This window comes from Platalea leucorodia, assembly GCF_965183815.1.
Source record: "Platalea leucorodia genome assembly, chromosome: Z".
Classification (NCBI taxonomy): Eukaryota; Metazoa; Chordata; class Aves; order Pelecaniformes; family Threskiornithidae; genus Platalea; species Platalea leucorodia.
The window spans coordinates 60,933,770-60,959,595 of NC_138858.1; the positions used below are offsets into that span (position 1 = coordinate 60,933,770).

Below are 25,826 nucleotides of genomic sequence, written 5' to 3' on the forward strand. Positions count from 1 at the left end.
GTTGACATTACATCATCCACAGTACAACAAATCTAGGTATATATTAATGCATTTCAGCTTTCTTTAGGAAGACACCATGTTAGCTGACACACTGTTGCAGAGAAAAATGCAATAGTATCACCAGGATAAGAAACAGTTTTTAAGTAACAATCTCTAAAACTGCTTAGGGTACTTAGACTAAAATTAACATCTTCAACTCCACTTGAAGAAAACAGATAGCCAATGGACTTTGTGTCATCCTCTGCTTAATAAATGGACAGGAGTGGCCTGCACTTTCACAGCCTCCTGGTGACAGACTGTTACTATTGCTTGCACTGCTGTGAAGTGGGGGAAAATACGTGGAGAAATACAGCTTTGCCCAGAGGTTGGCAAGATGGTGGAAGAAAATTGCTCTTGGCTATAACTACTACTTGAACAGACAGGATGTTATCATTGTTATCATTGTATTAGTGATAACAATGATACCGTTGTTATCATTGTATTAGTGTTAACTGAAGCATTCACTATTCTTTCAGAATAGAACATCATTTTAAGTTTGATACAGAATCAAAATAGAGTTGAAAAATAGAACTGAACACGGTGTGTCTCTGATGCAGCTACTTCTTAAGACATGCAGTTAAGTCAGACTTTATAAAGCTAGACAGTTTTACTCACTAAAGGTTAGCACAAAGCATGTGATCTTTTATACACACACAAAACAGCATAGAGGATTTTACTGAAATTATTTTTCTCCTTATAGGTGGAGAGGTAACACATTAGTCAGGAATGACTGGATGCAGTTTTCAAAAGCTCTCCAGATTTACAGAGCCAAAGTTCTTTCACAGGATGTAGCAGTTCTGAAAATGTAACCCTTTGTCACAAGTTTATTAAAAAGAACTTCAAATGCTTTATTTTTTGTTTATGATAACACAGCATATACTAGATTTCTGTAGTTCTTGTGGAAGTGTTATTGTCAAAAGGAGATATTTAGTTGATATTACATCACACACCTATTCGCAAAACCAGATCTTTTGGGGATTTTCCTATATTTTAAATGATAGATGATACTTTTTAAGACAAAACTCTCCCTGACACCTCTCCCTGTTCAAGAAAAGGGGAGGGCATCTTTGCTAGTGAGTGATATCATTCATACTCTCTCTGCCTTCTGTTTGGGATAACATCAGCAAGAGCTAAAAATGTCTCCATAAGTGTTTGTCTTTTGTTTCCTTGTTACTCAACACTTCAGGTTTTCTAGCTTGTTCTTTTCTTTAACGCCTTGTTCTGTGTTGCTTGATGCATATGGATTGTATATTGAAATTGTCTTCTTTTTAAAGAATCAGAAACAATTGTAGAAGCCAGATTGAAAAACAACCCAGAATCAACAGACCCTGTAAAGAAGCAGGAAAAACAACATTTGGTCCGACAGGCCAGCACTGGAGTTTCCTTTGTTCTTATTACAACTCTTCTAATTATCCCTGTTGTTGTCCTGCTGGCAATTTTAGTATTTATTCGGTGGAGGAAGACAACTGTCTATGGAGGTAACCATGAGTAACTCTAGAGAACAGGCTTTTATTATTCCAGTTCAAAACATCATTGAACACTGAAGGATGAGGGTATGAAGACAGAAGCTTACTGTCCCTTTACCCTTCTGAACAGTTACTGTGATGCTGCATGCAAAATCAGAATCAGCGTGCACACAGCAACTGCATCCCCCTATGCCTTTAATACTACATCTCAAGCCACCGCCTTTTCAGAACATGCATCTAAAAACTTTAATTGGTGTCAAGATGTAAACTGGTATCTCAGAAATGACTAGAATATATTCATGTTATTGTCTAGAATACATAAATTTTAGTACTCTGAGCATAGTTTGATTTTCACTTTAGGATCTTTCTATTGTTGAGAACAAAGGACTCTATGGGTATCATAAAGGTATAAGCAAAATGCAAACAGATAACATTTACAATAGATTATATATTATTGTTCACTACTACCTTGTGCATTTTGTGAGTCAGACATGTTTCCATAATGCACCTCCATCCATTGCTGTGAGAGCTTTAATTGGTACTTAAAATGCTATGTAAATTTGTTCTTAATTCATACTATATAGCAACATTATTTTTGAGAAACTGTGAGACTGCAATAGGAATTTGATCATTACATTTGTTATTTTATATGACATAAATAGTTTTATCAAGATATTCTCAGCAAGAGAAGAAAATGTACATGGAATAGACAAATAATACAGTTCTGCCACTGGCTTGGACATACTATGACAGAGTAGGTAATTCAGCGAACCAGTATTGCCGTGCAACTGAATTGGATGCCTTTTTCTTTGACGTTTTCAGTGTGCAGCTTCCTGACTCTCTGTGTTCAAACACGTTTAGCACATGAAATGTGCTAACGCTCTAGGATACTGCAGTACTGCCATTAATGGATACAATTTATAATAGCATCCTTGCATTCCATTTGGATTCAAGCAGTGCTTGAATTTACTGTGTCAAAGAGCATGATACAGTTACCTTTGTAAAAGTAAACTTCTTGCACAAATTTATGGAAACTGAGTAGTATATAGGAAAAGACAGTTTGGTCATGGCATTTAATTTTTCTTCAGATGAAGGATGGCAAGAGTTACCAGGGAGGACAATATAGTTTGTGAGGAGAGAGAAAATTCCTCCAAAATACCTGAAGAAATTCACAGATCGCTGTCTTCCAGAAAGCCAGTCTTCTCTGAAGGGAAACTATACCATTTCAAATGTCAAGCTGTATTTTGCAGTGTGCTGGAATGTAGTTGTGCACATTATAAACGACAAGGCTCTTGTCTGTCCTATAAACTCTTCACAGTAACATAATTGAACAGTTGAGGGAATGAAATTCTCAGAAATAACTTACATGCAAATCTTCTTAATGGCTGAATTGGCATAAACTGAACATCTGTGGTATGATAATTTTTTTACGAATTATAATTTCACCTAATCAAGAAGCTGAAAAGTATCAGTTTTGCTTCTTAGAGCTGCTGATCAATTTGTTGAATGTCTGTGCTTTGTATCAGAAAATACAGATAATTATTTATTATTTTTTAGCTTATTTTTGAAATCTACCTTATTTTTCAGCGGATGGGGAACACAAACTTGATTTGAGTTCAGGCAGAATTTTAGGCAGACTTAGAGGTAAGTCTAAGTCATTGAAGACCCTTTAAGAACACAGTAACTGGAGGGTTTTTTTATTCACTTCTAGTTGAATAACATGTTTGATGGAACTTTCTCAGAGGAAGGATTGGGGGCAAACCTCAAGTGTTTTGTGGAAATGTCTTTTACGACACCTTTCATCTGTCATTATCTGTCCACTGAAGAGGATGTGTCACTACCAGTGGGAGAGCAGTAGCTGTTGTAATGAGTTACCTGTGGATCTGGTGAATGAAATGAAGCACTTGGAGACTAAGGGCAAACTGGTGGGAACACAAGTAGCCTGCATAAAGGCTTAATGAAACAATGGATGCTGAAAAAAATAGTTTGAAACTTCTACTTCAAAGATTAATTTCCTTCGTCTTTCATAATCTCTATACTTAGCTTTTGTGGCTTACGTGCTGATCTTTAAAAACAGTTTCTGGAAGGACACTTAAAATAATCTCCACTATACTGTTGAATGAGTAGATAGATAGATTTTTATTCCCCCTGTACAGTAAAGCAAACCTTATGACAAGCCTTTCCTTTCCACAGGAAAAGGCGGTGGTGGCCTTAACCTTGGGAACTTCTTTGCAAGTCACAAAGGCTACAGCCGAAAGGGGTTTGACCGGTTGAGCGCTGAAGGAAGTGATCAAGAAAAAGATGAAGATGATGGCACAGATTCAGAGGAAGAGTGTTCAGCGCCTCCACCCCCACCAGCACCTTCATCATCCTGAAACCAGCCTTTGAGTTTTCCATTATACAATTCAACCCAGAATGTCAGATTCCTTTTCCCTTAAGCACGTTTAAGATTTTGTGTATTTAACTGTAAACTGTACTAGTCTGTGTGGGGCTGTACACTGGTTCCTTTAATTTTTGTTTGGTTTTAGTTCTGTTTTTTCAGTGGACGAGTGTATGGAAGTTCCATATCAGTGCCGTTGTTTTTTATGTGAACATCTTAATAAAGCAAAGAGTCTTCTAATTGCAGCACTGATTTAAAGCAGTAGTATTTTCTCATCTCAATATGGGGATCCTGTAAATAAGTCTTACTATCTGCTTCATCAAAATATTTTTCCCATAACTATTCAGTTGCCAATTTCTGTTTTGTGCCTTTCCTCTTCAATGTCCTTAACCTGTTGCAGTACAGAGAAAATACAGTGCCACAAGAAAATGAAGCTGCTAAATCTTCTTCTATTTTTTTAAAATCACTAACATTATATTGCATTGAAGGAAAGAAAAAAGTCTCTATTTAATTTTTTTTCTTCTTCCTAACTTGATGTGTTTCTGGGATGTCTTATTTTTAGATGGTATCACTGTTAGAACACTATTTTCAGAAGCTGAATGTAATTTGTGTAATAAAGTATTCACAGAGCATTAGCTGTCGGAGTGTACTTTGGAATTTTTGCATACTTTTAAGTAAGTTTTTTGTATACAACTTTTGTACAAGTGACACAGACACTTAATACAGTTAAAATTTTAATGTCTTCTACCAGCACGGAAAAAGTGCTGTTTTGTATGGAAGCTGGAAAAATACTTTGCTATGTCACAACGTGTTTTTTTTTTAAAAAACTAATCATTTACATACATGTACAAAGCCAAGCTTAAACATTTAAAGAGGAATTTTACTTGTATAATAAAACTACAGGGTATTTACTTTAATAAAACGTGGTCACAGCTAAGAGGAAACCTGTGTCTCAAATTAAATATGCAAATTAGTCAGGGTAGGCATCTAATACTACCTGATTTGTAGAACTGATTTTCTTGTTTCTCCACACTTCCTTTTTCATTCATACAACAGGAGTCCTCAATCCCGTAATGTGCTCACTCATGGAACAGGAGATTTGCAGAATACCTGCTAGAAAATTATCCTGGCTGTATGAGTCATCTGAAGTGTGAATCATTGTGTGACATCATCATGATTTATCAGTCTAGTTTGAGCATGAGAGCATGATTAATCTCCTTTTAAAACCTATATTATGAGCAGTGCACACAGCTGTAATTGCCGCAGGTTTTTATGAAACAGCTTTCATTGTCATTGCAGGTGTTGTAATAGGCTGTTGCTGGTGTTGAGCTTGAAAAATAGGCTTTAGGTTTCTTGTGGCAGGTTTTGCAAGGTGATTTTTGAGGGAATAAAGGTAATGTTAGTGGAACAAAGATAAGATTTCCTCCCCCGGCGAGATTTTGCAAATCTGCTTTTTCTGGAACAAAAACTTAAAATCCTTGACAGGTTGTTTTTTCTCAAGTATAGCAAAATCTCCAGGATAGCTTTCTAAAATGCAGGCGTACAGGCTGTTTCATGTGATATGTATTTAGTGCATACTCTTAAGTTGCTTCCTTTCCTGCTAATTTCTGTTTTCCTAATTTTACGAAGAAAACGGCCTGTTTCTGTCTTGCTTTTGAAAGCAAGACACTTATTTTTAGCTGTGGCCTTGATCCCCTTGTATATGAATAAAAACAAATGAGGTAGTTGGGAAGGATCTTCTACAGCTGTCTGCAAAGATGACAAGTCACTAGTTTACAGGAAGTTTTCAGTGAGAGCAATTAAGAGAGCTGTTGTGCCACTGCTACCATAGGTGGTGTATATGGCATCAGTTCTAAAAGATCACAGGCTTTTCTCAAAAGTGATCAGTAAGGGTATATTTTTGTAACATTTGGATAGCTCACATTAAGTCCATCTGATGTTGAGTGTTCTCTGCTTCCATGGTATTAGGTCGATGAAGATAACATGCAGCTGCCTTCTTCCTCCTTTCCTCTAGTTGATCCTTATCTCCAATTAAAAAAATGCTTTGGTGAGAGGGGAGTAGCCGAACATAGTTTAATTGCAAGTACAAGCCAAAACAGATTACTTCAGCGCTAATCATAATCTCTGGTCCCTGGAATTCAGAGCTTGATCTCTACAGTAATCCTGGGCTGCATAAAGAGAAGCGTGTCAAAGGAGGTGATTCTGCCCTTCCACTCTGCTCTCTTGAGACCCCATGAAGGAGTACTGCATCCAGCTCTGGGGTCTGCAGAACAAGAAGGACATGGACCTCCCCCAGAGGAGGGCCACGAAAATTATCAGAGGGATGGAACACCTCTGCTATGAGGAAAGGCTGAGAGGGCTGAGAGAGCTGAGGTTGTTCAGCCAGAAGAGAAGGCTGTGGGGAGACCTTATTTTGGCCTTTCATTACTTAAAGAGGGCTTATAAGAAAGATGCTTTTTACCAAGGCCTGTAGGGACAGGACAAAGGGTTTTAAAGTAAAAGAGGGTAGGTTTAGATTAGATATTAGGAAGAAATTCTTTACTATGTGGGTGGTGAGACACTGGAACGGGTTGCCCAGAGAAGTTGTGGATGCCCCATCATTGGCAGTGTTCAAAGCCAGGTTGGATGGGGCTTTGAGCAACCTGATCTGGTGAAAGATGTTCCCACTCATGGCAGGGGGGTTGGACTAGATGATCAAGGTCCCTTCCAACCCAAACTATTCTGTGATTCTTTGATAATTGCCTTGACAGGCAACCAACTACTTTTCAGCAGCAAGCAAACTTCAGAATATCAAGTTGCATGATCTAATTTCATACAGTACAATGGCAGAAAATCTGAACCTGCTTGAAGGCACAGGATGTTCTTTATCTCTTATTAAAGCTGCACATTATGAAAACAATGTACCAGAGACTTCATACTGCAATATAAAATTCATGTAAAAAGGAACACACAAGCTTTCTGTAATCATAGCTCTGTAATAAGCCAGCAGACCATCCTCCACTCTAGCAGGTTCTGTGTGCTAATTTTGTTATTTATGTATGTATTAAATGTTGAAAAATGGTTATTCAATCTTGGCTAGTGGATTTGGAGTGCATGTGTTTAATTTAGTTCCAGCAATTGTCCCAGTTAAGACTATGCTTTTTAATGAACAACATGGAATTGCACATTTTAAGACTTCAAAGACATGACACTAACTTTCAGGAATTGCCAATTAATCTTTTCTTAAGCCTTTTTAAGGTGGAAAAATCTTTGCTCTTGTAGGTGCTGAATATTTTCATTAAAATTAGGCTGATGAAGTAGCTAAGCACGTTTCTCTGTGGTAGTACTGTATCAAGCATCTCCCTGTTTTGAACAGTCTGACATACTGGAAGTCCTTCAGAGTGATGCAAAGGTGGCTGCTTATCCACTGGTAAGCAGCATCTGGTGATTGTCAGTATCTCATTGTGAACCATCTGTAAGTGAGGGCAGGCTGGGGCAACTGCAGGCTGCCATGAGCAGGGTGCACTGAACTGTAATGTGCAGGTTGTCACCCAAGTCACCTGAAGGTGTCCCAATTAAAAGAAATTACCATCCCAATTAGGCAGTGGTCCTTGCCACAAGTATCATTAAGTGTAAATTGATTCCTTGGGATGCATCTTGATTAAGTAGAGTTTTCTAATTAAGCAGTGCACTGTAGTAGTTAATGAGGATTTATAGATCAATGCAGTAAATTGCAACAACTTCTTGCTTGCCAACACTAGATATATTTATATTTTATCAGAACTTTTTGGTCAGCAATGTCTGTCATGCTACAGAGGATTAGGATTAAGTGTGGGTCATGGTACAGAGAAAAGGGTCTTTGTTGATTTCTATCTTGCCATTCAAACACACATGTGGGAACTTGTTTGAAAGACTACATATGTATTAGTAATATAAGTTGTGGGAAGCAGATCACTGCTGAGCAATTCAAAAGCAACTTTATTATTTAATTGCACATTAGGACATGCTTTTAAATTTGAAAGACTGTTATGATACAGTGCACAGTTTGTGTGGATTCATGTAGTGTACTAATAAAAAAACCCCACAGAACCAAATGTCCAGGTCAATTAAAATTAAGAGCTGAAATTAGGCCACTGTATTGTCTATGTAAAATAGATGGTAGTAAACCCTAGAGTTTTAGCAACCTGATTTGCCTCTACCTGTTTTTTTAAATTTTTAAATGTGTAAATATTTTTTCTCCATTGTGAATTAGCAAAATTTGTTAGCAAAATTTACACTATAACTGCGCTTCAAACTCCTCTCCAATACCTGTGAAAAATTTAGGTTAATCTGTGTAGCTAAACATTACTAGCAGAAGAAAAGAGGGGAGCTAACAGTGTAGAGGAGGATTTTAAATCTCCAGTGGCAGCTACTTTTACACAAGCAAAACCTGCTAACTTCTAGCTGTTTCTGGACGTGGTGGCTGGAAAAACCTAAAGGAGCATCCAGCTGGCTTTGTTACACACATATTTGGAGAGGTACAAGGAAGAGCTGCATGGGAGTCAACTTGGAAGATGCACTAGAGTTTTCTAAATACTACAGGTCATGAAGGCATGTTTGCTGAACTGCTCGTTTCTCTAGCTCCTTTCCGCAGTGTTTCTTAATTAGTTGCATGTGAAGCACAACATCCTCCAAGTGAAGCTCTGTCCAATTTCATTGTACAACTTTTTAAAAAATACACAGATGATGTAGAGGTATTTTTTTTCTAGGGAGCTGTGCCAAAAGTACCATTTTAAAGATGCAGTGGAGCAATTTGTTCCTAGCAAATAGTCAGTGGTAACAGTTCAGCAAACTAGGGAAATTATTAATTACCAACTACATTTATTTTTCAAACTGAAATATATGAGAAAATTAAATCTTTTACACTTTTTTTAATTAGAATTTAAAAAGAATTTTGTCAGCATGGGGATAAGGCAACCCACATACCCAGCCATAGCAGCCTAAAGTTGGTGCTACTTATTTTAAGAGCAGAACCCTGCCCTGGCCACTACATTCCTTTGCTTTGATACCCTCCCTGCCATGTTTGTTACTGCTTTCTTCAGCCACAGCACGTCCTGAAACTGCAGCTCACAAGAAAATTACTTTCATTAAAAAGGACTGAATCCCACAATTCTACCACGTTTCCTTGAGTTGTGTCTCAGGTCACACACTGTGCCACGCATAAGGAACTGGAGGGATGGCCTTTTTCCAGGCACTTGTATGTGAGATCCTGCTCACAGCAATGAAGGTTTAATGAGTACTGACAGGTGCCCAGTTCTTAGGAAGCTGCAAGGCTGTACTGAATGTTTGTCACAGTTGGTAGTTATGGTATAAACTACCTAATGCACAAGCAGGTTATTTTTTACTGTAACTATCTTACATGACAGGTCAGTCATGCAGCCTTCACATTAATGCAGGTCACATTGCTTTCAGAAATATATTTATGCTTCTATCATTATTATCAGATGATAATTTTGCTGAGAATGTAGTTTGGGAACGAAAGACTCAGAGAAACAAACCACTGGGCAGCAGTTTCTACAAGCATCGCGTAGTCACCGTGCCACGGTGGCGGAGTCAGAGCCGGGTGTGCAGGGCGTGCTCCTGTGGTGACGGGCTGCCACCGTGCGACCACGTCAGCAGAGAGGCAGAGAAAGTCAGGGCTCAAGTGTACACTCCAAAATAAATCCCTAACATCTGCAGAGTTGAACATATGGAAGTTAAGAATCTCAAAAATTGAGTTTGCCAGTATAACACTGTAACCATGCCCTAAATCCTGTCCTGTTCCTATTTAGTCTGCTCTCCTTTTCCTAGGTCTTTAATTTGTGGAAGTGATGGATGATGTCTGACTAAACATTCAAAATCAGTCAGTCTGGTGGGGAACACTGTGTATTATTTACTGCATATCACTAAAATTGTGCACAAAATACAGAACTCATTTTCTTTTGGACTTTTCTGTTGGGGCTTTCATTGCTATGCCTGCCAGCTTTGTGAAGAGTAATATTTTTTCAGTATGTCTGGGAACTGACATGGTGCTATTCACTTTGTACAGAAGGTGGAAGTGAGGCATAGAGAGATTAAAGGCATAAATTGTCAAAAAACATCAACTAATTTTAAAGTACTGAATTTGTGAAATCTGATTTATTCCCTTTTAACCCACTTACTTAGATATCACTTTATATATATATTTATTTATCACTGCTGCTTGCCACCAGCTGCAGCTCTGAATAATCCAGCTCTGCTGCTGAAAGCTCAGAGATTCTTGTCAAGCACCCAGAAAAAGACCACACAAGTAACAACTGGTAAATTATGGAAGTTGTATGCAACTAATCTGTGGACCATTGCACTAGCAATCTGTAGCAGGGCAGCACTGTCCAGCAGACTGGGAATGCTATATTCCCTACAACTTGTCTTGTTTATTGGCATACCTATTTCTGTTACCAATGCAGCCAGGTTTCTGCAGATCCTTTTGTCACCATAAGACTTTGCACAATGTCAGGATAAAATGGACTGCACATCACTGCAGCCAGCAGCCCTGTGAGAAGATAAATGTGTGAACCCATCCTCAGAGCCTGTAGCAATGCCTACTGCAATGGGACAAACAAGTAGGCAGCTCAGGCAACCTGAGTGCACTTGTATTTGCAAATGTGGTCTTTGTCTGGGTACGAGTAGAGAGGAGGGAAGGAGAACTGACTGGGGAATGCATCTCTCAGGATTAATAGTTCCTGAATCAAATGCTTCAATATTAAGTTATAGCCTGGTTACTTCTATCTGGAAGAGCCTTCCTTTTCAAACTAAAACCTTTTGTGCACTGCTTTTCATTCAAAATGTCTACATAGTTTGATTACCAAGGTTTCCACAGTAGGTCAGCAGGTCTTCTAATATGTGTAGAAGAGTGTGATGCCCATTTCCTGAAGACACTGCTAAATCCTGTCTATGTGTGTCAATTTTAGCATTCTTATTTAAAACAGCAGCCGGTCTTGGTGACTCCTAACATGGCATTTCCTTGTGTTGAATTCACAGGTGGGCATCGTACTCTCAGGCCAACAGGCAATGACAACTGCTGATGTGCCTTGCTGAGTTTCCACCACCCAGCGAGACTCTAGAGCTTGCATGTTTTATTTTTAGCTAGTCCAATAAGTCAACTTAAAGCATTCACTCCACTCCAACCCCAAAAAATAGTCCATTACATATTTTGAAAATACCAAGAAGGTTACTACGCAAAAATTTTGACAGTCATTAGAGTAATGATGTCTGCTGCAAAAGGTCATTGATACGGATGTTGCACCCAAGCAAATGAGTAAAGGAAATTTATCTGGTTCTCAAAAGTGATATTTACAGAAGATTTGTTAACTGCTTGCTGTGAAAAGCAAATCATGACTCATTGGTGCCCTCCAGCAGGGAACATTCAGTTCTAGGAAGAAGAAGGAAAAATTTTACATCGTCTGTAGCTGGAAAGCAAGAACACTGCAACACAGAATGGGCAAATGCTATACAAAAGTTCAGGAAGTATTCAAACAAGAGAGGAATGGTTATCACATCACAGTAAAACACTGTGAATGTTTGTGCAGTCTTTTTACTAGCAGATGCATTTTATGGTGTTTTTCATCAAACTGTGAGTTGGTAGTTAGCACTACTAGCAAACCCAAAGGATAAATGTTCATAATTCTGTGATTGTAGGTATGAGGAAATCTGCATTTTTTTTTCATGCAGTACTCCCTTCTGTTCTTCCCTCCTAAACAACTTGCCATGAGGGGGAACAAACTCTTATTAGAAAACAGAATTTCTAAGAATTCTATTATGAAATAGTCCTTTGATATTCTCTTATCATAAATCAAACCTGTGTGCTAGTGAAAAAGAGTACAGATGGATATTCGCGTATTTATCCAAGTTGGTTAAAATACAAACCAAAAGTAGGCAGGTCACAATTCACTGCGGTCACAAGCATACACTGAACAACCCTTTGCTATGGCAAAGGTGCAAGGGGTTTCTCCGAGCTTCCCCAGTGTGCTGCTTCCAATATCTCAGGTTTCCTGGTGGGTTTTTTTCAGAGTTTCCATTGATTGTTTTGCGCGTCATTAGTTTGAAACCCTTGTATTTTATTTCAGTGAGCCTCCCAGATGCAAAGAAGGCCCCATTTAGATGCATTAAAGAGGCACTAATGCCTGGCTGTTAATATATGAATCAAGCAAAGCCTGAATGATCATCCTTATGCAGTACGTTAATGTTTCCTGGTTTTCCTCTTCCACTATCACTGTAGCAGTTTCTTTCTCTCCAATGTAGCTTTAACAAGTACACAGCACTTGCGTTGCCTCAGAGCTTCCCCGGAAAACAGCTCTGCTGTATTGTACGCAAATAAGGAACCGAGGGGTTGAAGTAGAAAAAAAAAAAGAGGGACTTGTTTTCTTTTGCACCTAACAAAGCAGAAAGGACTCTTGCAGAGAGTTCCCTTATTCTCTGACCTTATCCCTGACACTATTTTTTTTTTTGCGTGCACTGGGTATATATCTATATTGCATGCATGCACACACACAATGTATCTAAGAATATAACAAATCCATCCTAGCAGAAGATGCCACTTCAGTCAATAATCATAGTGGAAGAAACAAAGGTACATAAGGAGGAAGAGGCATTGGCTTAAAGAGCCTGGGCCTCTGTTAAAGACTAGCATAGGAACAATTTAGGCTGCCACACCATTATCATGGCATGAACCGCCAGCGGCCATGGCATACAGCACCCAAAGAGACTATTGTCTTTCAACTACTATTCCAGGGAAAAAATACTGTACGACCTCAGTGCTCATTACTGGGGGAAAAAAAATTAAATCAAAGTAAGGCCATTGTTCACAATTACTGGTCATGTGATATTTACATGTGTTTTTTCTTCTGCTGTAACTAGTTTGACAGGATTTCCTAGCATTTTTTTTGAACAAGACAAATGTATTTCACCACACCCACTTTCTTTACTTCCTTGACTGCACTAGACTGGTGACTATAAAGGTCAGCTGTCCTCAGAGGACAGCATGGCTTGGGGGTAACAGCAGCTAACAGAAAGATGGGCTTCTCAGCTTGCATGTGTTTGTTAATGCCAACACAAAGCTTGTTCATCTCCAAGTGCTCCATGGAGCTGGCACAGAGAAGGAGCCTGTTAAGCCAGCATCCCCAACTGCCTCCCAGTACCCTCTTTCTGAAACAGTCTCTGCAGAGAAAAAGTGTATTTGTAGGACTGGATTTTCAGAAGACACAAAATACTTTCTATTAAGTATTTTTTCATTTGAATTGTAAGATAGGATACTGTCATAGTGCTGAGATCTTCTCTTACACAGCTGTGGCCCATGATATCAAAAACATACTGTACATTAGGTATGAATTTCTGTATGAGTTAGGTACCTAACCAGGCTTGAGGACAAAGTCTTGTTACCTAAGATTAACTGAAAACTCTTAATGAACTGTACTTTCCTCCAACTATGTTGTAAGTCACATGACATTCAGCAGCAGAGATGAGAGGGAACGCACATGTTCAGAGAGCAAGATAAGCAAATCTTCCACAGTATCAGATAGAAGTTGCTGAATTTCTAAATTCAGTTTTCTGCTAGTTTTCTTCCTCTTCATGTCAGTCCCCTATAAAAAGAACTGACTTGCACTCATCAGTTTTCCACGTGAAATAATTCCTGTTCAGCTGACTTCGAAATATAGTCTTTTCAGCAGGAAGTCCAGATCAGTAACAACTTACTCAAGGAATTCAGAGAATAAGTAACACCTGTGCTTCACCTTTCCTAGATCACTGTCAGTGGAAATCTCCAGACTTGTACTGGCTCTGGGAAGATGTAACTGATGTTTGTGAAGAAAGCACAAATTAATGCTGAATACTCTTAAGATTTTGACAGGCCTGAGAAATTAAAATTGCTCACCCTAGCAGAGTTTTGATGAGTGCAGAGCAGCTGAAGGCCTCATTGTTTCATATGCAGAACCTTACATGTACTAGATTTTGGCAGCTTTACTTCTTAGGGAAATTAAAAGCTGTAAAAGTCAGTCTGCAGCTTCTCAGAAAGAATAGGAAACTGTTTTATAACAGGAAAAGGATTCTCTACAGTGGAGGCAAAATTTACATCAAGTTGCTTAGATTATATTCATCCCACAGTATCTCTGCACATTAGGAATGAGTCATCTAAGGATTAATGAAACGGTCATTACAGTGAAATGATGCATTGTGTCCTGAGAGGATAGCAGTAAGGTACTGCCATTCTACCAATAAAACCTGAAACTCAAATGCATGATGAGAACATGTGCTTTCACCAGGTTGTGCCTGTACTTTTAGTTACTGAGTGAGAGCTTCTCAACATCCACATAAATTAACCACTGGACACCTAAAATGTTCTTAAATTCATACAGTAGTAGAACATGTACTCTTACTAGGTTGTGCCTATGTTTTTTGTAACAGAGCAATTCCTTCTTAATGCCCATACAAATTAACCAGTGGACACCTGTAGTACTTATATTCATAAACTAGTAAAGTAGATTTGGCTAAGGAATTTGGAGCTATTACATTTTTTTCAGTCTGCCACAGAAGTTCCAAAATGTTTAGCAATGAAACATGACATAAGACTATGCTTAAGTATCCTCTATCTTGGTCTGAAGTGTCCAACAAGGCGAAGGCCATTGATCCCACTTTGCATTGTTTGATTCAATGCAATGCTCTTCTGTCAGCTCAGACTGATTTTTACCATCTGTTGATTCTTGGTCTTTGCAGGCTGCAGGTGGCATTTGCACAGCAGATGTGACATCTTTTGTGCAGGCATTTATTTCCCCTTCAGCAACAGAGTCTTGTTGGCTTGGATGATAGGATCTTTCCGATAAGCCAATATAGTCGTGGTCAACAACTACTGCACCTTGTAAAAAGTAACGGTTGTCTGTAAAAGAAAAGTAGCCATTAAATCAGATCCTTCTAGTTTACTGAAAGCCATACTTAAAATGTTAGCGAGGTTCTAAAAGCCGTTCAACAGTTAAGTATCTCTGTACAGGGGGCTACAAATTCCTTTGCAAGATGTAGGTCCAAAGAGGGACCTTCGTGGGAGCTACTGTGGAGGTGACACTGCACTTTTCTGACCATGTTTCTCAACAGATGTGCCCTAAATCTGCCTATTTTGCACTCCTGAATCATTTGAGCACTGGATCCAGAGGCATTCTCTTGAGTTTAATATTTAAACCAAACTACATTCAAACAAGAAAAAGAAAACATTGCTTCAGACACATAAATGTATGTGTGCGTAAGGTGTCCTGGAACCTCTGCCTGGCTGTACAGACAATGAGGTAGCAAGCAACCCAGGTACACAGACTGTGAATCTGTGATGCCTGTACCAAGGGCTCCATCAATGCACTGACTCGGGATTTATCTTTAGACCACGAGTGTTACAAAAGGTTATGAAAAAATACCTTGCTTCTGATTGCCCATTCTTATCTGCAAAAGATTATTTTCCTCGCATAAAAAATGAGCACTTCATTTTCAGGCTTTGCCTTTTCTCTTTAAAACTCCCAAACTCACACATCTAAAGTGTGATACACACAAAATACACTTCAAATTTTTGGAGCAGGGTAAGCAAAACACTTAGTAACACTTACAAAGCTGGTAGGCAAGGCTACAAATATCCTCACCTAAGATGCACTTTTTCCACATTTATTTCACAGAGAACACTGCAAATACTTTGTTCCCATCCAAGGTTATGCAAAGGGACAGACACCAGACTTACACCACAGCAGTAGGAATAATAAATAAGTTGCAGATAAAAAACGTCCACCCCTGCTAATAGAGAGAAGTCCTTTGTTACAAAGATACACGCATTTCTTTATGGATTAAAAAGATGCCATTCACTATGTCATTTACTGCCCAGTTTCACTGCTCTTATCCAGCTGAAATGATACTCTTGCTGTTAGGCTGTTTGATAACAGCTGGCAATTACTTTGGCAAAGCCTGGTTTACCTCTTTACACAACGTAAATATGTATGAATATCAGTTTATAATTTTAAGATTTATAAGTACTCATAACCCATCAAATCTTTTGCCTGTGTCAGACAACTAATCTTTAGTCACTTCCTGGGAAAGGAAAGAAATTCTGTGTTTACCTACTGCTTCTGCAGCATTTAGCAGTAAACATATTAGGCTCTGATCCTACAAAGACAACTACATTTAACTTTTCATACCGTGCACAATTTACCAAAGTCATTGTAATAGCTGGAGATTATCTGCATGCTTGACATGCATGTGACTTCCTCCTTACGGATCAGCAATTTAATGAAGAACTGGAAGCCACAGAGTGACCGTCCAACAGTAAAAGTAGTGTCCTGGAGATGTGACATGAAATTGGTATCTTGGTTATGAAATCTGTAACTGATAACTGGCATAAATATCAGCTTCTTACATGAAAATCCAGAATTAGTTTCAGCTTTGCAAATCCCTCAGTTTTAAGAGGTGATAGAAGAAATTACCATCTCAATGCAGTTTATACATTTTGAAGAACCAAAGCTTAATCACACATGCCAATAGGGTGGGAACTGGTCTACTTTTCAAGAACCTTGAATGAAAAAGCAGCTTGTTTTGTGACAGAAGTCTTCTAAACACGGAGTATTCATTTTCCTCAAAATGCCTGCGGTGACTCAAAGACAGCATCAAGAGAAAAGAAACAGCTGCCACTGTTAGAGCAGCATTGCAAAGGACACAGTGAATGTATAAGAGCAAGAGTGGTGGTTGAATATCCAAGTCCTTGGGAATTTCTAGCAGTCCTAGTGTAGAGCCTGACAATTTTAGTTGCTCTGGCAAAAGAAACATATTTACTTCTTCAGTAGCACAATTTAAAATAAACTCTCCAAAAATCAGTTCTCTGATGTACTCTATTTTAAGGCTTTAGAGGAGACTCTTTTGTTGTTAAAAAAAAAGAAGTCTAAACATGTACCATTTGCACTAGTCTGACTAAGCAAAAAAATAATTTTAAAAAGTTTCCATTGCACAAGCAAAATAAACATGAATCCTGTCTACATCAAAACAGAAACACAGTCAGAAAATGCTCTTTGAATACAGTTCAGCCTAATTATACTTCTAGAATGTTTTCAGCAGCCAGCATGAACAGGTCCAAACCACAGATTACAAGCAACTTTAATGGAAGCTATTTTTAAACGTACTTTAAACATGATTCATTAGCTCTGTTCCATGCTCTGCATAGATTTGAAGCCACTCACACTCACTGTTCTCCTTACTGAAAACTGCAATTATTACATTATTACCCAGTGTTGGTTTAATTCACACTGGTGGGTGAATGTTACTTGTTCACTCTGCTAACCTAACCTAACACCAAGACATGACAGAAAAGTTTAAAAAAAACAACCCAAACCAACAAAATCATTATATATAAACAATACACACACACACACACACACACATATATACATACCTTTTTCACTGGACCCTCTTATGTATGGCTTGAGGTGAGACATCTTGATGGGTCTTTTCAACCTGGATCCTGTGGCATCTCTTAATATTGCACAGCCATTATCTGTGATATAATCTATAATACAAGGACCAACCCATTCAGACTGGAAACGACCATCTTTCCACCAGTTTTTTCTTTGCCTGAGGACTTCATGACCAACTTTAAGTCGGAGGGTATTTAATTGCTTCGGCTTCCTTTTGACAGTGATTTTGTTTCCGATTGTTTGTTCATCTGAAGTGTTTTTCTCCACCTGAAGAAAGATACACGACTCACATTTTTTTTTTTCAAAAGTAATCATGCATTTTCATAACATTGGTTAATAATGCAGAAGCATAACGTTAAGCCATTTTGGATGTCTGTAATTCATAATATCTAGGGCTGGAGAGTTCTGAAGAAATTGATTTTATCTTCATAAATCAATAGTCCATAGGCAATGGTTTTCAGCTTCCGTAGATATGCAGCCCTCTAAGTCAGATATGAATCTCTTGGCAATAGCTCTCTTTTAATGTTACTCCCTCTAAATACATATGAGAACAGGTACACTGGAATCTAGGGATCACGTGCAAAGGAAAAAAAAAAAAACAACAAAAAAAAACCAAAACCACACAAAACTCTACATTGCTTTAAAAGGTTAGTTATACTTTACACTTCAAGCCTTTCCATCTTTTTTATCTTCAGTCTTCTTACTAGTAAAATTTGAATATATAACATTTACCTGGCAATCTGAGGCTTTCTCTTCTTCCAGTGTTTGACTGGCTTTTTTAGTTGCTTCAAATATTTTGGCAAACATACTGTATTCTCCTTCCATGCATATATTCATTGGCTCAACAACATGTGGGTTACGATTAAACATTTGGAAATATGGGGTGTTTTGATCTGGCTCCTATGTAAATAGGGAGCAAAAAGCAAGCAAATTTAGTGTACAGCTTTGCAGATATTTTGGGGGACTTCAGTCAAGAGGAAGAACCACACATACCAAATTTGTCAAATTGAAAGCATAGGCAATAGCAGACAAATGTTCATCCCAATCATTTGGATGGTCAGTGCAGTATTTGTTAAGGAAAGTTTTGATTGTCTTGGATGTTCTTTCATTTACATCATCTGTCTGAGGATAAGACAATACAATTTGTTTCATGCCAAACAGTGCAAACAGCTCTTCATTTATCTTCAAAAGAAAAAGAATACAATTACTGAAGGCTTCCCTCTTCCGTACCACAGTTCAAGTAAATTAATTCAGTAGTTCTCCAACCCTTTTGTTGATATGATGGTGACTAAGCAAAAGTCTTACATACATACATGGTGGGAATATCCCACCAAACAGTCCAGGGTTGAGAGTGAGAGCTAAAAGGAATCAGTATGGCTTAGAAGCAGTAACTGATGGTTTCTAAACACATTTCTGCCACTAACTCAATTTGTCATTTCCTCCGTATCATAGTCTCATGATTTCATCATCTCCGAGTGGATCAAAGTGTGAAAAGTTCTTCATAATCACTACAGGCCAATGTCAAAAATACCCATAGCTATCTGCTATACTGGACAATATGGATGAATGAAATACAGCATGCTGGAGAGTGAAAGCTTGTGCCAGTTCAACTGAGTGACAAAGCCCACGCTATGACCGCCAGGAAATCATTTTCCTTTGTTCTTTATCCAAAGAATAAAACTCTGGGAAACATTGTGTAACGCCACAATTGCAAATAACTGGTTTGTCATTTTCTGTATGTGATAACTTTTTTTTTTTTTTTTTAATTAAAGATCTACATTCTTTTTCAAGAATGGTGTAAAATTAAAATTTAATACAAGGAAAAACATAGTTTTTCTTGAAAAAGAGAAACCAGCCACGTGAAGACTTACCTGATAAACAAGCTCCTTCCCCTGATCAATAGGCATTTTTTGAGGTGGCCCATATAAGAAAAACACATTTATGATTGCCTTAGCAATTTCAGCTGCTGAAGTGTCAGGCAGCGGCAAGATAACAGCCCATCTTGTAAACAAATCTGTCATAATTATGATGTACTTGTGGCTTCTGTTGGTAACATTAAAAGGTCCCATTAGGTCTATAGTGACTGCTGTCCATGGGTCCTCTGCTTTGATAGGGTGTATTTTGGGTGCTGTGGTGGTTGTATTCTTTGCCACTTGGCAGTGCTGGCAAGCATACACCTAGTGGAAAAATCAGGGAAAATGCTATCAATAAAAAGCGATGGTAAAGGTTTAAGACAATCAGCAGGATCATAAATCTCCACTATTCCTGTGTAAGTTAGGTCAGACCAGGCAATGCAAAACAAATTCATTCTATCATTTTTCTTACCATTTTTTACCCTTAGTTTTTTCAGCCCCAGCATAAAAAACAAAACAAAACCAAACAACAGTCAAGGCCAGGAGAAGGACATGTGCAGGAATTCATGGCTGAACTCTCCTCATCCTGAAAGCATTGTGCTCTTTCAAGTCCACAGTATGCATTTTAATATCCATTACCATCTGTAAATAGTAAAGGAAGTATGAAGCAGCTGAGATTGAAAGAAAGTCCCAATCATTCCCCTTTTGGTTCTATTGTGTATGCTGTGGCTGAAAAAACTTTGGCAGTATACATAATCTTCCATGCATAACATGGATCAGCTTTATCTACAGGACAGAGCCCCTTTGTCCAAGTCTGAATTGAAAGCAAAGACTCATTTTCAGTTCATGTTACAGTTGCGCATGAGCTCAAAGTATTCAGGTGATGCAGCAAACTGACAGCAGGAGTAATTTGGCCGTAAAGGACATTTACATACAGTTTCCTCAAGGATCACATTCTGCCCGGGGATCACGTCCAGGTACCTTTGGGTGAAGGAGGAGAAGGAACTTCCCCAAGCAGTGATTTGTTTAACTATGTCTTGAACATGCCTAATTGTAAGGCAGCGGCACCATTTTCGTATTCTTATCTGCCAGCAGCCACTCTGGCCACATATTCTTGGGATGGTACGCTGCATCCTAACAAAGATATACACGAGTCCTTGCAAGAGAAATCCCTCTCAAAGACCAGATGTGCCCTACATATTAAAGGCAGTATGGCTTCCCACTACTGCGTAATATACAGCAATATGCAAGCCACATGGTCAGTAGTAAGAGAAAAAAGAAAAAGGGAACACTATGCTTTGGCAAGAAGACCCTTTAAAGTTTGATTGTAGGCTTACATTTCCTCATCAGGAAGCAGTATCGGTGCTTGCTGTATCAACGTCATAGGATTACAAAATGTTTGTAACAAAGACTACATTAAAAAAAATCCTGTAGCTATGAGACCATACCCACTGCTTGACGTCATTTGTTACAGAGGTCCAGTAGTAATTAGATTCTACTAAAGTCAGTGTCCTTGATATGCCGTGATGAGTGCCAGCAGCATTTTCGTGGCATTTCTCAAGCACCTTTTTCTTCTCTTCATCTGAAACAATTACCAGGCGCATTTGTTTTCTGTCTTTTCCAACATAGAACAATTTATTTTCTGAAAGAAGAAAAGTACCAGCGAATTATATCCAAGTGCTTTGTCTTTTGTTAAGTTTACTAAACTACTGGGCATGATTCAGTACAGAATTTATTAAATCAACTTCAGTTCACTTCTGTGTAAACGTAGCTTTTTGTTTACAAATACTTTATTTCCTCCGAAGAGCCAGTTGTTCGTCTATGTTTATTAATCTGGACACAAGGCATTACAAGGGCAAGTCAGAATGCAAACAACGTTCCCACAGGAAGTCTGACTGAAACACAAGCTAATGCCAGGGGTGGGAAGGGGACGTAGGATGTGTTATGAGACTTATTGTCTGCTTGCCAGCAACGTGACTTTGTGATTTGAAGCTTTAACTCCTCCCTGCCTTCTCTCTACACACACTTGGCAAATTTGATGGGATTGAGAGAGCACAGCGGACTACAAAGGCTCATATAGTTCCTTGCAGGTATGCAATAAAGCTGGGAAAGGCCAGGAGGCTCTAAGGTGACAGATGGCAAAGCCATCCTTGATTTTCTGCCCAGCCACACACAGCGTCCTCCACACTGGACTGAGCATTCCTTGTCTACAGCTGCAGATCTGGATTTCCCTTTCTGTAGTCCTTTGAATTATGGATTGCAATGGCTATGTATTTCCCCAGTATCTAGAACAACATTTGGCTTTCAGATAGATATATAAATCCCTCCTGGAAAGGACTAAAGCAGATTGAGTTTCCGTTTTTGTAAACATCCTGTTACGTATTAACAGGGGTTAGGCAGAATGTTTGTTTCATAGAGAATGTATATAAAAATCACAGTATGCTGCAGAACAAGATCCCATTTTATTTTTTTATTTTTATCAGCAAATCTTCATGTAAAAATCTATTTTTGTAGTAGTTTGAGAGAATATTTTTACCTTTGAAAACAAATTTTTTGGCTGCTCTCCTGATTCCGCTTCTTTCACTTGATAACGTTGTGGGATGATACTCTCCTGTTCGCTTGTAGTATGCAATCTGCTTCAGGTGGAGCCCGCCATTTTTTCCACTACGGACCATTGCTAACCTGAACAAAATGCACACTACTTGTTAGATGGAGCAACTGTCAGAGAAGCATGTCTTCAGTTTTTACTGGTCTCTTTGTAGTTCAGAGGTATCCCGATAATGTAGCATCTGAGAGGATGTCACACCATCCACTGCACTGCTCTTGATATTCCCATGCTATCAACTTAGGCAATAAGGAATACTGCTGGACATGCTACTTTTGTTCTACGCAGTTTTTTTCCGTCAACCTTAAAACTTCCAAACAATGGGGACTTCCACTATATTCATTGGACAGGGACAGGGTGAGAAAGAAATTGCTTTTCTCATTCTTAAACATTTGGATAGCTCACAAATGCAGGTGTGCTGGAGATTAGATGTGTCCAAAGAGCCACCCTAGTTGGAAAAAAACCACACAGACAAATAGGAAAAAACAACTCCCCAGACAGAAACTGACATAAATTTATTTTGTTCATAAATTCATCTCACAATTACATTCTGAAGTCCCAAACCAGACTCTGCATTGAAGGTAACAACTCATTCCCTGCCATGGGCTGACTTCGCTGATCACAATAATAAACTAAAATGTCATTAGTAAAATTGTACAGTCACTGGTACAGGAAAAGCTTGGGTCTAGCAAGAATAGCATCAAAATAACTACGAATTAATGACAAGCAGAAATATTCATGCAGGCTCTACGTGATTTCAGTGGTGGGGTTTTTTTGTTGTTGTTTTTTGGGTTGTTTTTGTTTTTGTTTTTTTCTTCCAAATCTGCTCTGGCAGCAATGAAGATGTAGATGGAATGGCAGTGTGATCCTGCTCTAATTGATGTCTACAAGAGCAGGATCAGGCTTGGGGTCTGCCACGTCATAATTTCTTAATGAATGCTGGTTATCCACAGCATTAAGCAAATTTCTTCCTTATCCTGCCAGTGTCCCAAGACTAGACAATGTGACAACACATAGCCTGCTAAAAAGAGTAATCAGTTTGTCTGCCATATCTGCTAAGTGGCAGATAAGTATGGGGAAGTGACAGTATCCAGTCTCTCTGGAATCCATGTTATCTCATTATACGTTGATGCTATTTGAAAGCCAAATGTAAGTCAGGATGTTTATTTTTCAATTTCTAGATTCTCACCAACCTTTACTATACTGGGGGTGGGAAGGAGGTAAAGAACTCTAAAGAGTGATTAAGCCTGCTTTTATTTACTCCATTTCTCCCAGAAATTAAAATGCTGTATGTTATTTATAGAATATCATATTCTACAGCAGGGCTAAATATTGCTGTGTTCCAGGAACTTCACATTCAAACAGTGACAAGACCTCTGCTTCACTGAATACTTCATTTGGTACAACCTAGACCTGGCTTTCAAAAACAGCCAAGTCTCTTGTCATACAACACTAGTGTTTTAAGGTAAAATTCTCATACCTGAGAGAACTAGCACACAAACTTTTCACCACTACTATCCTGTCTGCAAGGAAAGAGGGTGTTTCAGTACAGGGAAGGAGTGGAGCCAGAATAGAGTACTCCTTCCAGTGATCTCGGCTGGCACAGCAGTTTCTTGTAAATTTACATCTAATAGCACAAGCCAAAGCAACTGACTGAGTTGGTAAATTGGATAACCAAGAACAGAAAGGAAGGTGAGGCTACCAAGATAAAATTTTTGTTTCTGTTATTTTAAATAAGTCAATTAACTAGCATTTCTGACAGTAAAAGAATACCGGTGAAGAGCAATTAAAATATCCTATCTGCCAGGGGCATGCATTCAAACTTCATCAGGGCTCTCCTGAAGGCCAGTCCTGCAATTACCCAAGCATGGCTAGAAGTCAAAACTAGCCAGGTATGATCTTGGCTTGACACAGACTTTCATATACGGCAAGAAAAGATGTTCCAGAACAATCTTTATTCTTCCAGTACCTTTTGCTCATGAAACTCTTGCCTGAAACAGTGAATATTCTCCATGGTACATGGTTATTGGTTCTCACAAAATGAAGTTGCACAGCAATAAGATACACCTGAGCAGGACCACAGCTTATACTTCAGCTAAACAGAAATTCTATCCTCATTCCTGCAATGGCAGTTTCTACTATAAAAGTTTGCAAGAGTATACATAAACCAATGAAGAAAGAATGCATTATGTAGTATCCATATACATTTAATGTATTTAGTAGGATCCTGATCCAGCAAACTGTTAAGTGCTTCAATAGTCTGCTGGATTGCTGCCTAAGAGGACAACATCAAATGAGCTTCCGTCCTGGATATTTAATTTCCTATATCCCTCCGAGTTTTTCTTCCCAATACCTGTCTTACTTTGTTTAGCCTAATCTTAAAAGAAAACAAACTGAAAATAACAAATTATACAGTCTTCTGGTTTTGTTATTTAGAATAAACCATATTACTTCAGATAATTCATATGCTATCTCTATCAATACTCATAATGTATGTGGTAGTCTGTAAAAATCAAAGATTTTTACCATCATTAATCACTTCTTAATAGCTTTGAAGCTGGAAAACAATACACTGCTTTACAGTCAAGAAAAGCATTTCAGCAAAGAGAATGAAACTTCCATATAACCAGGGCTCTTTCTGCTTTACTGTTGTAGTCAAAACAGTCATACCTGCTAACACTTAACCGTTTTATTTTTTAATGCCTACTTCCACCTCCATCACAATCCTAACTGCAAAGCTGGGGTTTGTTTGTTTGTTTGTTTTTTTGGTTTAGTTTTGTTGTTGTTGTTGTTGTTTAGTTTGTGTTTTTTTTTTTTTTTTTTTTGTCTGGATTTTGTGTACTTCCCCTGCCTCTATCTGCAGTTCCTGCCAGAAACAGGAATTCTCCATGGAGCCTTGAATACATCTTTTCTAACCAAAGTGCTTCCAGGAACCTGTAAATAAGACAGACACACTCGCCTACATCCCTCCCTGGCTTTTGCAAGCCCGAGCCATTTTTGACAGAGACCCCTGCCACTTCAGAACACCCTCATTTCTCCAGTACCTGCGCCTCCAAGCTTGACACCACCTAACCGGTCATTGGCACCATTAGACCACCCGCAGGCCTCAGTCAGGATGGAAGCTGCTCTGCAGATGACAACGGTGCCACCTTGGAGGCGCAGGCAAGCAAATTAAACCACTGCCCGAACCTCTGACTGCCACCTCAGAAATACCGCCTTATCTTTTACTGAGACCGCCACACAACGACAGGAGAGGCAAGCAGGTGTGGCCCCCGCAAGACAGGCAGAGGGCCGGGGCAGGGGCCAGTGGAGCCGAGAGGGTAGGTACACTAAGCCGAGGGCTTATCGCCCTTGGTAGCGTCAGCCGTACCCCCCAGAAACGTTTCCTCCGGGGAAGGAGTCTCGCCCGCCCTCAGCATCCCCCGGTGCGGCGACGCCACGGCATCAAGGCCGCGCCCAAACCCCGTTCCCGCCCGCCCGCCAAGACTACGGCCCCCAGCATGCACCGCGCCGGCCCCGAGCGGCCGCCCGCTATGCCCCTGCCCACGCAGGGCACGCTGGGAGCGGTAGTCCCGAGTCGGCGCTACCCGGCGCGCAGGTCAGCGCGGCAAGCCTCACGCATGCGCGAAGCGACGTCGACGCGATCTTTTTCCTTCCCCCCTCCCCGCCCTCGATCCCCACCCCCTCCTGACGGCTCCGCGGCGAGGTCGCTGGCACGTCAGGGGCGGCGGAGAGCCGCCGGGCCCCCGGCCACGCACCTGCTCCAGCAGAGGTATCGTCACGCCCTGTCGCAGGGGCTGCAGTCCACTAACTTGACCTCTTCCCGGCAGGGTAACCGCAACGACGGCCCTTGCGCCCCGAGACTTATGTGGCGCCCCCGGAAGTGTTGGGAGGGAGGGTGGGGGCGGGCCGCCGCGGGGGGGGCGTGGCGTGGCGGCCCGCGCGGCGGCGGCGGCGGCGGCGGCGGCGCTTCCTCAATGGGACGCGGAGGCGCCACGCGCAGGTGAGGCGGTGTCTCCCCGGTGC

At 39.7% G+C, this 25,826-nt stretch overlaps 3 protein-coding genes across 15 annotated transcripts in view; 2 read left to right on the forward strand and 1 right to left on the reverse strand.

Moving 5' to 3' along the window:
• The window catches only part of PAM (peptidylglycine alpha-amidating monooxygenase), a 149,209-nt gene extending 144,666 nt beyond the window's left edge, over positions 1–4,543 (forward strand). For all 3 annotated transcript variants that reach the window (XM_082337444.1, XM_082337446.1, XM_082337445.1), the window contains 3 exons: positions 1,314–1,517; positions 3,093–3,149; positions 3,699–4,543. In XM_082337444.1, coding sequence (XP_082193570.1) covers positions 1,314–1,517; positions 3,093–3,149; positions 3,699–3,880 — 443 coding nt within the window. In that variant the 3' untranslated portion in view covers positions 3,881–4,543. The remainder of the gene's footprint in view (positions 1–1,313; positions 1,518–3,092; positions 3,150–3,698) is intronic.
• A 6,731-nt stretch (positions 4,544–11,274) lies between these two features.
• GIN1 (gypsy retrotransposon integrase 1) lies at positions 11,275–25,668 on the reverse strand. 5 transcript variants are annotated; one of them, XM_082337323.1, is made up of 8 exons: positions 25,559–25,668; positions 21,732–21,877; positions 20,644–20,837; positions 19,214–19,519; positions 18,336–18,464; positions 18,075–18,242; positions 17,321–17,609; positions 11,275–14,788 (listed from the first exon to the last, which is right to left on the reverse strand). In XM_082337323.1, the coding sequence occupies exons 2-8, from the start codon at positions 21,868–21,870 to the stop codon at positions 14,490–14,492; spliced, it is 1,524 nt and encodes a 507-aa protein (XP_082193449.1). In that variant the 5' UTR covers positions 21,871–21,877; positions 25,559–25,668; the 3' UTR covers positions 11,275–14,489. The 5 variants fall into 5 exon arrangements, with proteins under 5 accessions (XP_082193449.1, XP_082193447.1, XP_082193448.1 ...); XM_082337321.1 differs by having other exon boundaries at positions 18,336–18,524; XM_082337322.1 differs by having other exon boundaries at positions 18,336–18,524; positions 21,732–22,248.
• The window catches only part of PPIP5K2 (diphosphoinositol pentakisphosphate kinase 2), a 50,564-nt gene continuing 50,210 nt past the window's right edge, over positions 25,473–25,826 (forward strand). For 6 of the 7 annotated variants that reach the window (XM_082337312.1, XM_082337318.1, XM_082337317.1 and 3 more), the window contains exon 1: positions 25,473–25,572. The gene's annotated coding sequence lies outside the window, so the exon portion shown is untranslated. Of the gene's footprint in view, positions 25,573–25,730; positions 25,804–25,826 lie in introns of those variants that run through there. The other variant, XM_082337314.1, reaches the window with a different exon arrangement.